The sequence below is a fragment of the Callorhinus ursinus genome, unplaced genomic scaffold, assembly GCF_003265705.2.
Source record: "Callorhinus ursinus isolate GAN/ISIS: 27379988/994484 unplaced genomic scaffold, GSC_fseal_2.0 scaffold63, whole genome shotgun sequence".
Taxonomy (NCBI): domain Eukaryota; kingdom Metazoa; phylum Chordata; class Mammalia; order Carnivora; family Otariidae; genus Callorhinus; species Callorhinus ursinus.
Window position 1 is genome coordinate 3,048,856 of NW_027397125.1, and position 14,039 is coordinate 3,062,894.

General features: G+C 38.4%; 1 protein-coding gene and 1 long non-coding RNA gene across 7 annotated transcripts in view; one reads left to right on the top strand and one right to left on the bottom strand.

The window, feature by feature from the left end:
* LOC141371256 (uncharacterized) overlaps positions 1 to 9,549 on the bottom strand; it is a 15,287-nt gene extending 5,738 nt beyond the window's left edge. The window contains exon 1 of the long non-coding RNA XR_012376057.1: positions 9,433 to 9,549. This is a non-coding gene — a long non-coding RNA (uncharacterized lncRNA). The remainder of the gene's footprint in view (positions 1 to 9,432) is intronic.
* The window catches only part of CUNH10orf67 (chromosome unknown C10orf67 homolog), a 168,366-nt gene that overhangs the window by 91,494 nt on the left and 62,833 nt on the right, over positions 1 to 14,039 (top strand). For all 6 annotated transcript variants that reach the window (XR_012376056.1, XM_025891957.2, XM_073885543.1 and 3 more), the window contains 2 exons: positions 8,646 to 8,705; positions 9,333 to 9,509. Coding sequence is in view for 5 of the 6 variants with exons in the window: in XM_025891957.2 (XP_025747742.2) it covers positions 8,646 to 8,705; positions 9,333 to 9,509 (237 nt within the window). In the remaining variant the exon portion in view is untranslated. The remainder of the gene's footprint in view (positions 1 to 8,645; positions 8,706 to 9,332; positions 9,510 to 14,039) is intronic.

Genomic DNA, 14,039 nt, shown 5'->3' on the forward strand with positions numbered 1-14,039 from the left:
CATGGATTGGACAACCCAATGTAGTAAAGATGTCAGTTCTTCCCCAAATTGGGCTCTAGTTTAATATATTTCTATCAAAATCCCAGCTAGGTTTTTTTTGTTGACATAGACAATTTTATTCCAAAAGTAAGGCCCTAGAATATCTGAAACAATCTTGAAAAAAAAAATAAATTAGAAGGACTCACTTTACCTGATACTAAGTTTTATTATATAGCTACAGTAATCAAAGAACTGTGGTATTTGTAGAGCTCTTAGAACAGAACAGTGAACCCAGAAGTAGATCCACACAGATATGTTCAACTGATTTTTTTTTTTTTTTACATAAATGCAGAAGCAGTTTACTGGGAGGAAGGATAGCCTTTTCAACATTTGGTGTGGGAGTAATTGGACATCTGTGGCCCCCAGAAATGAATTTAAACCTTTTATCTAACACAAAGAATAACTCCAAATGGATCATAGATTTAAATGAAAAATATAAAACCATAAACATTTGGGGGAAAAATAGGAGAAAATCTTTGGGATCTGGGGTTAAACAAAGAGTTCTTAGTATTGATATCAAAAGCACAATTCATAAAAGGAAAGACTGATTATTGGGCTACTCTGTCCTATCTTGATATACGCAGGCTGGTATAACAAAATACCACAGATTGGGTGGCTTAAACAACAATTTTTTCTCTCAGTTCTGGAGGCTGGGAAGTTCAAAATCAAGAGGCCGGCAGATTAGGTGTTTAGTGAGAGCCTGATTCCTGGATTGCAGAATGACATTTTCTCCCAGTGTACTCACCTGGCCTTGCTTCAGTGCGTACACATGAAGTGCTGGGTAGGTGGGGAAGGAGGGGGAGACTGAGAGACAGAGGGAGAGCTAAAGCCCTCTAGCTCACTGTCTTCCTCTTCTTATAAGGGGATCAATCCCATCATGAGAGTGTAATACTCTTAGGACCTAATCAAATTTAATTATTTCCCAAAGCCTCCACTTTCTAATACCATCACATTGAGGATCCATCATATGAATTTTGCAGGGACACAAAGATTCAGTCCATAAGGGACCTCATCAAAATTAAAAGCTTTTCTCCATGAAAGCACACATGAAGCAGATGAAAGACAAGCTACAGACTTAGAGAAAAGATTTGTGAACCACGTATCTCACAAAGGACTAACATCTAGATAAATAAAGTCCTCTCAAAACTCAACAGTACAAAAAAATCCAACTAGAAAAAGAGCAAAAGACATGACCAGACATTTTATTGAAGAGGCACATGAAAAAAATGTTCAATATTATTAACCATGAGGGAAATGCAAAATAAAACCATACTGAGATATCACTACAGACCTATCCAGACTGACTAAAATTTTTAAAAGGGGCTGATGACACTAAGTCCTGGCAAGATGGAGAGGAAATGGATAACTAGGAAAGCAGTTTGACAGTTTCTTTAAAAACTAAACATGCAATTACAATATAATCCTGCTATTGCACTCTTATGCATTTTCCCAGAGAAATAAAAACATAGTCACAAAACAAAAAACCATACCCAAATGTTCAAAAGAGCTTTATTCATAATAGTCAAAACCTGGAAGCAACCTATATGTCCTTAAACATGTGAATGGTTAAACTGTGGAGTACCCATACCTCAGAATCCTATTTAGCAACAAAAAGGAATACACTAAGGATACAGCAACAACTTGGATGAATCTCCAGGGAATTATGCTGAATGAAAAAAACAATCCCAAAAGGCTATACATTGTACGATTCATTTCTATAACACTCTTTTAAAAATTCCACTATAATTAACATACAGTGTTATTTTAGTTTCAGGTGTATAATATAGTTATATAACACTTTTGAGAGGGTGAAGTTTTAGAAATGGAGAACAAATTAGTGGTTGCCAGGGTTAGGGATGAGGAGAGGGGCACAGTAAGGGAGGTGGGTGTGTTACAAAAGGGCAACACGGAGGATCTTTGTATTGATCACTGCAAAGATACTGTATCTTCACTGTGGTAGTAGATAGGTAATCCTACACAGGTGCTATAATTGTATAGCATAAAATACACGCATACAAATGCACACCAGGGAAATCTGAATAAGATTGGTGGATTGTATCAATGTCAATATCCTGGTTGTGATATTGTACTATAGTTTTGCAAGATGTTAACATTAGGGGAAAGGAGGTAAAGAGTATTTTAAGTTCTTGCTGTATTATTCCTTATCATTGCATGTGAATCTACAATTATTTCAAAATAAAAGGTCATTTTAAAACATTGAGTTTTTTTTTTAATTAGTGAATAAGTGCAGAGAAACTAGGTAACTAGAGAGGTTCTTCAAAACTAAACATGCAACTACAGTACAGAAATTTTATCTTAGATACCAGTCTTTTGCCAGTACACATTTTGTAAATATCTTCTCCTCAGTTATGCCTTTTCTGTTCATTTGCTTAACAATGTATTTTGATGGGAAAAGATTTTTTTATCTTTAAAGCCTAATTTATCAGTTATTTTCCTTTATGGATATCACTTTATATATGCTTAGAAACACTTGCTTACCCTGAAGTCAAGAAGATACTCTTTTATGTTTTCTAAAAAAAAAAACCCAAGACACCTTGTTTAGGTGTATGATCTATATATTTCTTAAAAGATTTATTTATTTATTTGAGACAGAGAGAACAAGCGCAGGTAGGGGCAGAGGAAGAGGGAAAGAGAATCCTCAAGCCGACTCCCTCTGAGCATGGAACCAGAGGTAGAGCTCCATCCCAGGACCCTGAGGTCATGACCAGAGCCTAAATCAAGAGTTGGCAGCTTAACCAAATCAGCCACCCAAGCTCCTCAGGTGTATGATCTATATTAACTTAATTTTTGTGTAAGGTGTGGCGTAAGTGTCAATTTTTATATTTTTTTCCTCCATCGGATTGATTGCTTTGGAACCTTTGTTGAAAATCAGCCAGGTATATTCTGGGGTTCTCTATTCTGTTGTAATGATTTGTTGATCCTTAAGCTAGTACTACACTATATTAATTTCTGTGGCTTTCTAATAGGTCTTGAAAACAAGTAACAGTAAGTCCTTTAACTTTGTTCTTTTTCAAAGTCATTTTGAAAATTCTAGATGCTCTGTATTTTCGTATAGGTTTTAGAAACAACTTGTCCACTTTAACAAAAAAAAACACTAAGTGTGTTTTATGATTAGGATTGTGGTATAAATCTACAGATACACTCGAGGAGATTGACATATGAACATTTTACTAGACTGAATCATCCAACCCATAAGCATAGTATACATCTTTGTTTATTTAGGTCTTCTTTAATTTTTGTTACCAGTATGTTGTCATCTTCGGTGTAGAGGTTTTTGCACATCTTTTGTTAAATTTATTCCTATTTTATCATTCTTGATGCTATTAGAAATGGAATTGTTTTTAGGCTTTATTTCCAATTGTTTGGTACTGGTATATAAAAATACAACTGATTTTATAGTAACTTTGTATCCTGCAACCTTGTTAGTTTCACTTAATAGTTACAATAATAATGAATTCCTTCAAATGTAAACAATCTGTAGATTCTTGATATGTAAGCAATCAGGTCTTCTGTAAATAGAGACAGTTTTACTTTGCTTCTGATCTTTGTACCTTTTCTTTCTTTTTAGTGTTTTATTTCTTTTAAAGATTTTATTTATCTGAGAGAGAGAGAGAGAGAGAGAGCACAAGTCAGGGGGAGGGGCAGAGGGAGACGGACAAGCAGACTCTCTGCTAAGCAGGGAGCCTGATGTGGGTGGGGTTCAATCCCAGGACCCAGGGATCATGACCTGAGCCAAAGGCAGATACTTAACCGATCCAGCTACCCAGGCACCCCTCTTTTTAATGTTTTATAACTTATAATGTTATATAAAATGTTATAAACATTTATGACATTTAGGACTTGCAATACAGTGTTGCATAACAGTGGTGAGAAGAAACGTTCTTTTCTCCTTCCCAGTCTTAGAGGGGCAAACTTTATTATGTCATCATTAAGTATGATTTGGCTGTAAGTTTTTCATGGCAGTCATTTGTCAGGTTGAGGAAGTTTCCTTTTATTGCTAGTTTTCTGAGAGTTTCTTTCGTGAACGGCAGTTGAATTTTGTCAAATGCTTTTTTTCTGCAGCTATCGGAACAACTATATTTTTTTTCTTTATCCCCCGTAATTTGGTGAAATACTTTGGTTCGTGAATGTTGAAGCAGGTTTGCATTCCTGAAATAAACCCCTCTTTGTTATGACCTTTCATACATTTTATACGCTACTGCATTCAATTTATTAGTAGTACATTGAAGACTTTTGAATCTATGTTCATAAGGGACATTGATCTCTAAATTTTCTTTCTGTGTGTGTGTTTGTTTTTTTGGTTTTAGTGTTAGAGTTATGCTGGCTTCATAAAATGACTTGAGAAATGTCTTCTCTATCTTCTGAAAACAATTTTAGTGGTGTTATTAAAAAGATTTCTGTCATTTCTCTCTTAAATGTTTGATAGACTTCACCAATGAAACTATCTGGGCCTAGAGTTTTCTTTATGCAAAGGTTTTTGATAATGGATTTCTTTTCTTTAATAGCTATAGAGCTATTCACATTTTTTATTTCATTTTGTGTTTTGCTAGGTTGTGTTATTCAATTTGTTCACTTTATTTAATTACGTATTTGTTGATATGAGGATTTCCATAGCATTCTCTTATTATCCCTCTAATATCTATAGGATCTGAAATAATGAACCCTTTTTTATTCCTGACATTAGTAAATTATGTTCTTGATCAGTCTAGTTGGGGGGTTATTAATTTTGCTGATCCTTTCAAGAAATTCGTTTTGGCTCTATTTTCTCTATTTTTCCTTTTTTATTTCATTGATATCAGCCCTGATCTTTGTCCTTTTCCCCTCTCTATTTATTTTTTGTTTACAGGCTCTTTTTTTTTTTTTACCTTCTTAGGGTGGAACTTGAGGTCATTGATCTCAGGCTTTTTATTATTTTTAATTGAGCATTTAAAGCTATTAATCTCCCTCTGAGCAGCATCCTACACATTTTGGTATCCTATATTTCATTCAGTTTAGGATATTTTCTAATTTCTGATTTCCCCTGTGATTCAGAACTGTGTTGTTTAATTTATAAATATTAGTGATTTTCCTAGATATATTTTTTGTTATTGATTTCTAATTTAATTCCATTGTGATCAGAGAACATCCTCCCCATGATTTAAATTTTTATAAATTTGTTGGCAGTCATTGTATGGCCAAAACAGCCTGTAGTCTATGATGGGACTGTACTATATCTACTTGAAAATAATTTATATTCTGCAGTTGATGCAGTTGTTATCAATTAAATCAAGGTAGTAATAGTGTTTTTTAGGTCATCTATGTGTCTTTAACTTTTCTGTTTATTTCTTTCAATTCCTGGGAGGGGGTGTTATTTTTCTCCATATATAATTTTGCCAATTTTTACTTTATGCGTTTTAAAGCTCTATTATTAGGTGCATTTGCATTTATAATTATTATGTCTTCCCATGAATTGACCCTTTTATCATTATAAAATGTCCCTCTTTGTCTCTAGTAATTCTCTGATCCTGAAATCTACTATACATGTTAGGCATAAATGTAGTACTGCCAGCCTTCTTATGTTTGCATTGCATTTTTTTCAATACACGTATTTTCAACCTCTCTGTGTATTTATATTTAAAGTGCTTGTGTTATAGACAGCAAATAATTGGGTCTTGCTGTTTTATATATTCTGCCTATTTCTGCATTTTAACTAGACTGTTCCGTCTGTCAACACTCAGTGTTATTATTGATAGGGTTGGATTCAGGTCTACCATTTTATTATTTGTTTTCTCTGTGTCCCCTCCAGGTTTTTCATTGTTCTTTTTTTTTTTTGGCCGTCCTTTTAATATATTTTAGAATTCCAATTTAATTTATTTTTTTATTATTTATTTATTTAAAAGAGAGTGAGAAAGAGAGAAGGAGCAGGGCAGGGGCAGAGGGAGAGGGAGAAGCAGGGAGTCTGACGTGGGGCTCGATTCTGGGACTCCAGGATCATGATCTGAGCTGAAGGCAATTGCTCAACTGAATGAGCCACCCAGGCGCCCCTAATTTATTTATTATTATTTTGGCTTTTTGCCTATCTTTTAGTGGTTGCTCTAGCAATTATAATCTACATCCTTAACTTTTTACAGTTTACTTAGAGTTAATTTAAGGCTGTTTCATGTAAAATATAGAAACCTTGAAATTATAGGTTTGTTTATATAGATCTATTTCTCCATTCTTCAAATTAAAGTTGTTTTATATATTATATTTACGTCAATATTACAGTTTTTGCTTTAAACAGTTGTATGTATTTGAAAGAAATTAAGACAAAATAGTCTTACATATTGACCCTTTCTGATGCTCTACATTCCTTCCTAAATATTGGAGCTTCTCTCTGGGATCATTTTTCTTCAGTCTGAGGAGATTCCTTTAATGCTTCTTGTAGATCAGGACTGCTATTGACGCAATCCTTCTGTTTCTTTCAGATACTTCAATCTTGAAAAATATTTTCTGTCAGTACAGAATTCCGAGTTAACAGTGTTTGTTTTTCTTTCATTCTGTCCACACTTCAGAGACCTCATTCCACTATTTTTGAGGTACCGTCTCACTGTCAGTCTGTGTTAAGAGTCTTTTCGCTCTAGAATAGATCAGCAACATACAATTGTATGTTGAGCATTTTGGCATTTTACAGGCATTATGAATGCTGTGTGTTATTTTTAAAAATCAGGCAATTAGGGATGCCTGGGGGGCTCAGTCAGTTAAGCGACCGACTCTTGATCTTGGGGTGCTGAGTTCAAGCCCTGTGCTGGCTCCATGATGGGCGTGGAGCCTACTTAAAAAAAAAATCAGGCAATTAACTTGGATTTAAACTGCAACCTCTGTCTTGCATGCAGTGGATCGAAGCTCAAATCTCAACTCAATCTTTGAGCCTCAGCTTCACTGCCAAGCATGATTCAGGCATCTGCTAAGGGTTTGGGCAAAATTTATGCACAAAGTTGGGGGCTCTGCAGTCTGGCTTTCCTTGGGATTTCCTTGCCTTGGAACTTTCCCTGGCTCTGGTTGCCCTGAACTGTGTCTCCAGCACTCCTGAAAGGCTGCAGGTTTTCCACCATAGTTTTAGTTGTTCCACACAGACAGACTGGGCATTGCTGCTAAGTTAAAAGCCATTGTCTTCAGGTAACTTTTTTAAATATATTTTTTCTGGAGCTTATCGTTGTCATCTGTGGGAAGGTTGGTTTCGTAGCAGTTACTCAGCCATGACCACAAACATGACTCCCCCCAAATTATGACTTCATACAATAAATATTATCATGTGCCATTCATGCCCGCCCAAGAGTTCAAATTATTCATTGGTATCCCATTGCATTTAAAGTAAAATTGAAGCTTTGCACATTATCCTTCATCTGAGCACACCTGCCCAGTTCTTCCTAAACGCAGTGCTTCATGGACATCAGTTACTGTCCCCCCAGACCTCAAGATTTCATGAGGCAGACCTGCCCTATCTGTAGGTGAGAGATATTTTGGAAAAGAGTTGTACCTGTGGGTGTATCTCATCATTGTTTAATTTCATAAGATTAGCCAGAATTAGAATCCCTGGCATTAGTCACAGATACAGATGATGAAAAAAAGCTTGATATTATTGAAGCATGCATTAATAATATATTTTTTGCCTCTTGCAACAAGATAGATGGATCTTAAGGAAATTATACCAAGTGAAGTCGGAGAAAGACAAATACTGTATAATCTCACTTACATGTGGAATATAAACAAAATGAAAATATGAACTTATAGAGAATTGATCGGTGGTTGCCAGAGGTAGGGTGGGAAGTGGGTGAAATGGGTGAAGGTGGTCAAAAGATACAGATTTCTAGCTATAAAATAAATAAGTCACGGGAACATAATGTACAACACGGTGACCATAGTTAATAATACTGTATTATATATTTGAAAGTTGCTAAGAGAGTAAATCTTAAAAGTTCCCATCACAAGAAAAAAATTAAAACTGTGTGGTGATGGATGTTAACTAGATTTATTGTGGCCATCATTTTGCAACATATACAACTTTTGAATTATTATTTTTTTAACTTTTGAATTATTATGTTGTAGACCTGAAACTAATATAATGTTCTCTGTCAATTATGTCTCAATTATATATATGATAAAAAGGCTTTTATGCCCGGAAACTAGAATTGACTCTTTAAATCAAAATTTCATCACTATATTATTGAGGTCTGGCTATTGAATTATCTGAAATTTCTCCAAAACTTTTATAAGACCTGGAATTTATAACTATCATAATAATATATGAAACAAATTATTACCACAAAAGCAAACGATCTGTTTCTCTATAATTTCTACTATGCTTAAAACAATGAGCAAATGCTAATGACTTTAAACAGTTACAGCTTTCTTTCTGTTCACCTCTTTAAGTGCTCTTTTTTTAGATACAAATTAATTTCCTCTTCTAATTCATATGCACCATTATAACTTACGTTCTCATAATCGTGTTAGCAGTTAAGTGGTTTACCATTCTATTCTTCCATTGCTTGAGGAAGTTTTATAGAAAATTCTCCTTTTTAATCTTTGCAAACGATAACAAATAATGTGCACCTTCAATTTCACAGATTAATAAACAGAAGGAGGACATGGAAACAAGGAAAAAGTTGGACAGCCTCGGTGGCAAGGTTTGCATTTAAATTTAAGTTCTTTTTTTCTTCTTTTATTCTGTGTGAGTCTCATTTTGACATCTGGGTTGAAAAAGGCATACATACCATATTGAGACTTTTCACTTTCTAAGATCCGAGTTTGAAGGAGAAAATGCTTAAAAGTGTGGATGGGAGCCCAGGAGCTATGGCTGAGCTCAGTGAGAGGGGTATAAGCCAACGAGAAGGCAAAGCTGGCTGCTCGCGTCCTGCTACACCGAGCCTTAGGCTCATGCCCTATCTCTTCAGATCCCTGGCCCTACACTCCTACCTTCTATTCCCCTAGCTTCCCACAAATAAGGTACAGACCTCAAGCTGTCATGTCACCTCACTCCTCACCCCACTCCCACCTTTCCAGGAGCTTCCAGAAAATACTGATCTGTTGGTATGTTTTTCTTAGTACAGTGGCATCAGTGGGAGGAAAAACAGACCCAGTGGACACATTAAATCAGACCAAAAGGGGGAGTGTCGCACTGGGAAAAGACCAGACCCATGCCCTTTGGGACTGAAAATCTGACCCTGCAATGCCAACTCACAGGAGGAAAAGAAAGGGACACGAGTCTGAAGAATAAAGTGAGACTAACCCAGCTGCTTCTTTTTGTGTGCCAGAGCCTGAAACTAGTCAAAGCCAAAGAGACCGCTGTGTCCACGTGGCCCTCGCAGCCCAGGACTCCATCCAGACCTAGAGCAAGTTCCAGACCACACTCACCCGCCATCAGTGTCTCGACTGCGAAGACCAGGAAAGTTAAGACTCCAAAGAAATCTGCAAAGGAAGAGCAGCCTGTGGTAAGAACTGCTCCTATGACCACACTCTAGGATACCTGCATCCGCCCAGGGCCACGGGCTGTGTTAGCACTATTGTGACCTCACGTCCAGCATGAGCAAGGCCGGCTCACAATCTCCTACACCGGATGCCCCCCCACCCTCTGTGCCTGCAGCTGGGCAGGGACCTCTGGCTGCTCTCTCTACACCAGTGTGTCCTTGTTGGGCCCCTTGACTGCCCAAGAGGACGCCATCATTATCCTCAACGTGGTCGTTTAGGCTCAGCTTAGTCGTTAAGGCTCAGTGGGTCTCTATTAAATTAGCAAGATAGAAAAGCCACATTCCAAGCACAGTCTAGGGTGTATAATTACTAACTCCTTACTGCCCAATACCATCAGAAACTTCCTGAAAATTCCCTGAAGGACATGCAGCTATACAGTCCATTTGCTCATAGTATTCTAAGTTGACAGCTGGATTAATTCACACCATCAGAGATACACATGCATGAATGATACGCTATAATTCTCCTAATCCACCATCCCTCCAAATAATCAGAATTGCTTTTACTGGACCCAAGGCGGTACTACTGGTCAGTATAAAAGAGCGTGTTAAGAAGTAGCTCTGTGATGTTCAACTCAACGTTGTCTTAGCGTGTGGACCCTGCTGAGACACAGTCCCTCCCTTTGTAATGATCCTATGGGGAACTTGCTTCCGCTGTGAGTTACAGGAATTGTTGTATTTCTCTGAGAGACCGATCTAGCCTGTGGGCACTGTGAATTGTGTAACCAGTCAAAACTCTTTTTCCGTGTTGATTTTTTAAAAGCTCAGAAGCCGGTTGGTGATACAGAGAGCCAATGTGTAGCACTTCCCATACTCCTTTGTCTTGTTTCTGCCTGTCCCTGTGTTCTTCCTCTTTCTCCCACAGGGGGCAGAGTCTGCCTCGCTAAGGCTTGGGGCACAGAGGACCTGAGCAGGAGCAGGCTGCCTGTGCCATCCTTGTTCCAAATGCAAAGGTAGGGGTGTCTCATGCCGGCTCACCGGGCAGATGCTCACGGCTCCCCCGCAGCAGAGGAATAAGCGAGCAGGTAGAGAGAGTCCAGGGTGCCCACCAGTGGCCGTCACTCCCCAGGAGCTGAGACAAAGCCTTCTCCTCTGAAAGCATTTCCCCTTTACAGAAAATTAGGAAGTACAGACAACTGGAAACCAGTGTAATTTCCAAAGGAGGAAAATGACATTTGGGGTGGGGGGGAATTTGGTGCATGACTGACCAGTGCCTAGGTTCTCGAAGTAAGATGTTTAGAATGCAATTCTTGGGAAGTTTGTGTTTATTCGTTTTTGTTGTTGTTGTTGTTGTTGTTTGTGTTTGTGGAGTTTGTTTGTTTTGCTTTGTTTTTTGCTCACAAAAAAAACCCAAAAAACAAAACAAAACAAAAAACCCCATCCCCACACCTGAGTGTGCCATGCTGCCGGCTGACCTGCGTGGATAGATCAGCCCGACTGGGTATGGGGTTCTAGCCTAAGCCTTGGACTTAGGGAGCATGTGGCCGAGGCTGTGTCCTGTTCCAGAAGGCTACATCAACTGCCATGAAATCAGGTCCCTTGGTGGGGGGGTGGGGTGGTGGGGTGGTGCAGAGTCTGTGGTCGGAGGTTCTGAGAAGATAGAGGGAGGACTGCAGAGCAGGGTCGGTGACAGGAACAGAGCAACGGAACTCCAATCCCAGGATCTCAGCAGCAGGCGGAGCCGCCCCAGTCCCTGCAGCAAGCACAAGGCCCTAACTAAACCCCACAATTGCAAATAAGAAACAACAGGGTCCTCAATTTCCAGTTGAGATTGAGGTTCCCAGTTCACAGCCATGAGGAGCAGAAATAACCACTTGTTCTCACCCACAGAAGATGCACCATAGGAGAGACAGGGCAGACAGGATCTCCCAGAGGTGTCAGTTCAGTGGGGTGTTCTGTTAGTGCCATAGTCTCTCCTTCTAACTGTAATGATTGCTATTTTGATGTTGCCAAAGCCTAGCAGTGTGTCTTGTCGGCAGGAGACACTCAGAAGTTAATGCATAACCATAAGTAAAAATCAGACAGGGGAGGGGGGAGGTGAAGCAAACTGGTGTTTACATATTTGTATCAACTGACACGATTTTAAAAATGAAGTGTATTTTTCTAGTTCACCATTATTGCTATCGTATACACTTTGGTTGTTCACAGTTTAATGATAAGTGCTCCCTTCTAGCAGCTTTCCATGTGGTACAGTCTTCACTGCAGATTAACTTGATGTATTATGCACCCTAACTTTAATTTTCCTTTTTTTTTCTCTTTTACATCTTTCATTATGCTGAGGTAGCTGGACTTCTCAAAAATTGTCTTTAAGGGGTTTTGTAACATGTATCGCATGTAAATGACCAGACAGAGAGCTTGCTGAAGGAACTTTTTACATCAGTCACTTATCTTATCTAATTAATCATACTTACTTTTTGAAATCTGTGTCATTTGGTGGGAACAGCACACGTGCTTCCCACAGTGGGGTACAGAGTGATAAACTGAGTGGTTAGCCGGTCTGAAAAGCACGATAGGAACATTGCTGTTTGATTTCTATTTACGAAAGATTTCACAACATAAAATTTGTATTTGTACAGTGTTTTGTGTAAAGTTTATTTTTTGATATCTGGGAAACGTTTCAGATACTAAGGTTTCATATAACCAGGTTAGATCGGATTCCCAGGAGGTTTGCCCCTCCCCCGCCCCGGGGAATTAGTTAATTAAGGTTGCACCCAGTAAATGCTTCCCAGGAAGACTTCTGAGCTTCCATGGGGTAACCTGGTCTCTGCTGAGAGAACATATGGTGTGTGCTTACATCTGCAGAAACCATCGGGACCCTCTGTGTGGGAAATGGGACACGGACAAGTCAATCACGTTCCCATTCTTAAAGTGCACTCAATACAAAGCAATTTGTACAGCATAAAAGACATCAATAAAAACTCTAGAACGTGATTCTTTTAACATTTAAGAATTGTCAGGTGAAATATTTTTGCAGTAGTTTTGCAGTTATGATCATATTCACCCTGCAAGCTAGTTATTTAATAAAAAATAATAGTGTAGGATAGAGAATGATTGTTATAGATCTGTAGTATTACAGGCTAGGTAGGTGAGGGGAAAAAAAATCTTTCTGAAATTGACCATTGCTCTCCTATGCAACCTTCTTATTTGATTAAATTGCACATGAAGTTTAAAATAAACTTCATCAGGGAAGAAAATAATACAATCTGTTTATTGTTTCATTATTTCATGCTTTTTAACTTTGGCTTCGCTTGGTAGAGCAGGCAGTTAAGAGTTCTGCAGAGCAATGGGGGAAAGGCGGCATTTTGCTCGTTGTGGATTTGGCCACACTGGATGGCTGTTTAATACAGAGATAGGATCATTCTGTTCATGTGCATGGTCTTGGAGGTTGTCAAAGGATACTCCCTGTATTTTGGTAGATTTTTTTGACACGGAAGAATTTTTCTTACTGTACTAGATCTTTCTTGTATCAAATAACTTTAAAATGTGGAGATTATTAAAATCATACACTATACTTGTTTTATTTCAAGATCAAAATTCTACCACTTTACCGTTTACCACTAAAATGAATTCATCTTTAGATTCTGCTCTCAGAGACCAAAATTGACAAGCTGAGTGATATTATATTTAGAAGTCAACTGAAAGGTGGCTTTTACTTTCTACATTATCTTATTCTGAGTGGTTCGATGATAAATACTTTCAGTATATTTGGAACTGAAAATATTTTAGTGAACGTCAGATTCAATATTTGTCACACAAATGAAAAATGTTTTTTGTTAAGAATCGCATAATGCGTTTTATGCGTTGTCTTCTTGTTATGTTCTTGGGGAACAGTGATAGCATTTTATTTGTAGAGTTTGTGATATTTTAGTATAACTTAATTAAGGACCTAAGATACAATTGTGGGAATCGGGAAAAGATAAATTTGAGATTTGTATCCATTTCTGTTCTTCCCTAGGCACTCTCAGCCGGGGGCAGTTGCTAGGTCCTGACCACATGTAATATCACCCTGGTGTTAACAGAAGTGTCATCCTTGACGTTCAGGTGCCAGAGCAGCCATATTGCCCCCCACTGTAGGGTGTTGCTTTATTCCATTTGCTTTGGTTTCAACTGTGGGTTTCTCTCCAGTTCCCACTGGGAGTTGAGGCCAGTCTTGAACACCAGGTCATTTAGCCAGAGTCCTGATACTGCCCAGACTTGGGTCTTACCCCCATGAATATTTGACATACTGGCACCCATTCTAACTGCCATTATTGCATGTACAAATTCTGCTGCTCGGTGCCATGAATCCTGCCATAGAACTCACTACCATAAGACGGCTTCAGTCTGGATGCTAGCCAGAGCCAAGCCTGAGGTGGCTGCCCCCCCCTGAACACTTGGTTGGTTAGATCCACACCCTTTTGATCTAACCAACTTGTCAGTTTCTCCAGACCCGACCACTTCAGGCCCAGTGTCCCCGAGGTCCCAGCTTTGTCCTCGCACCCTGGGATTATCTTA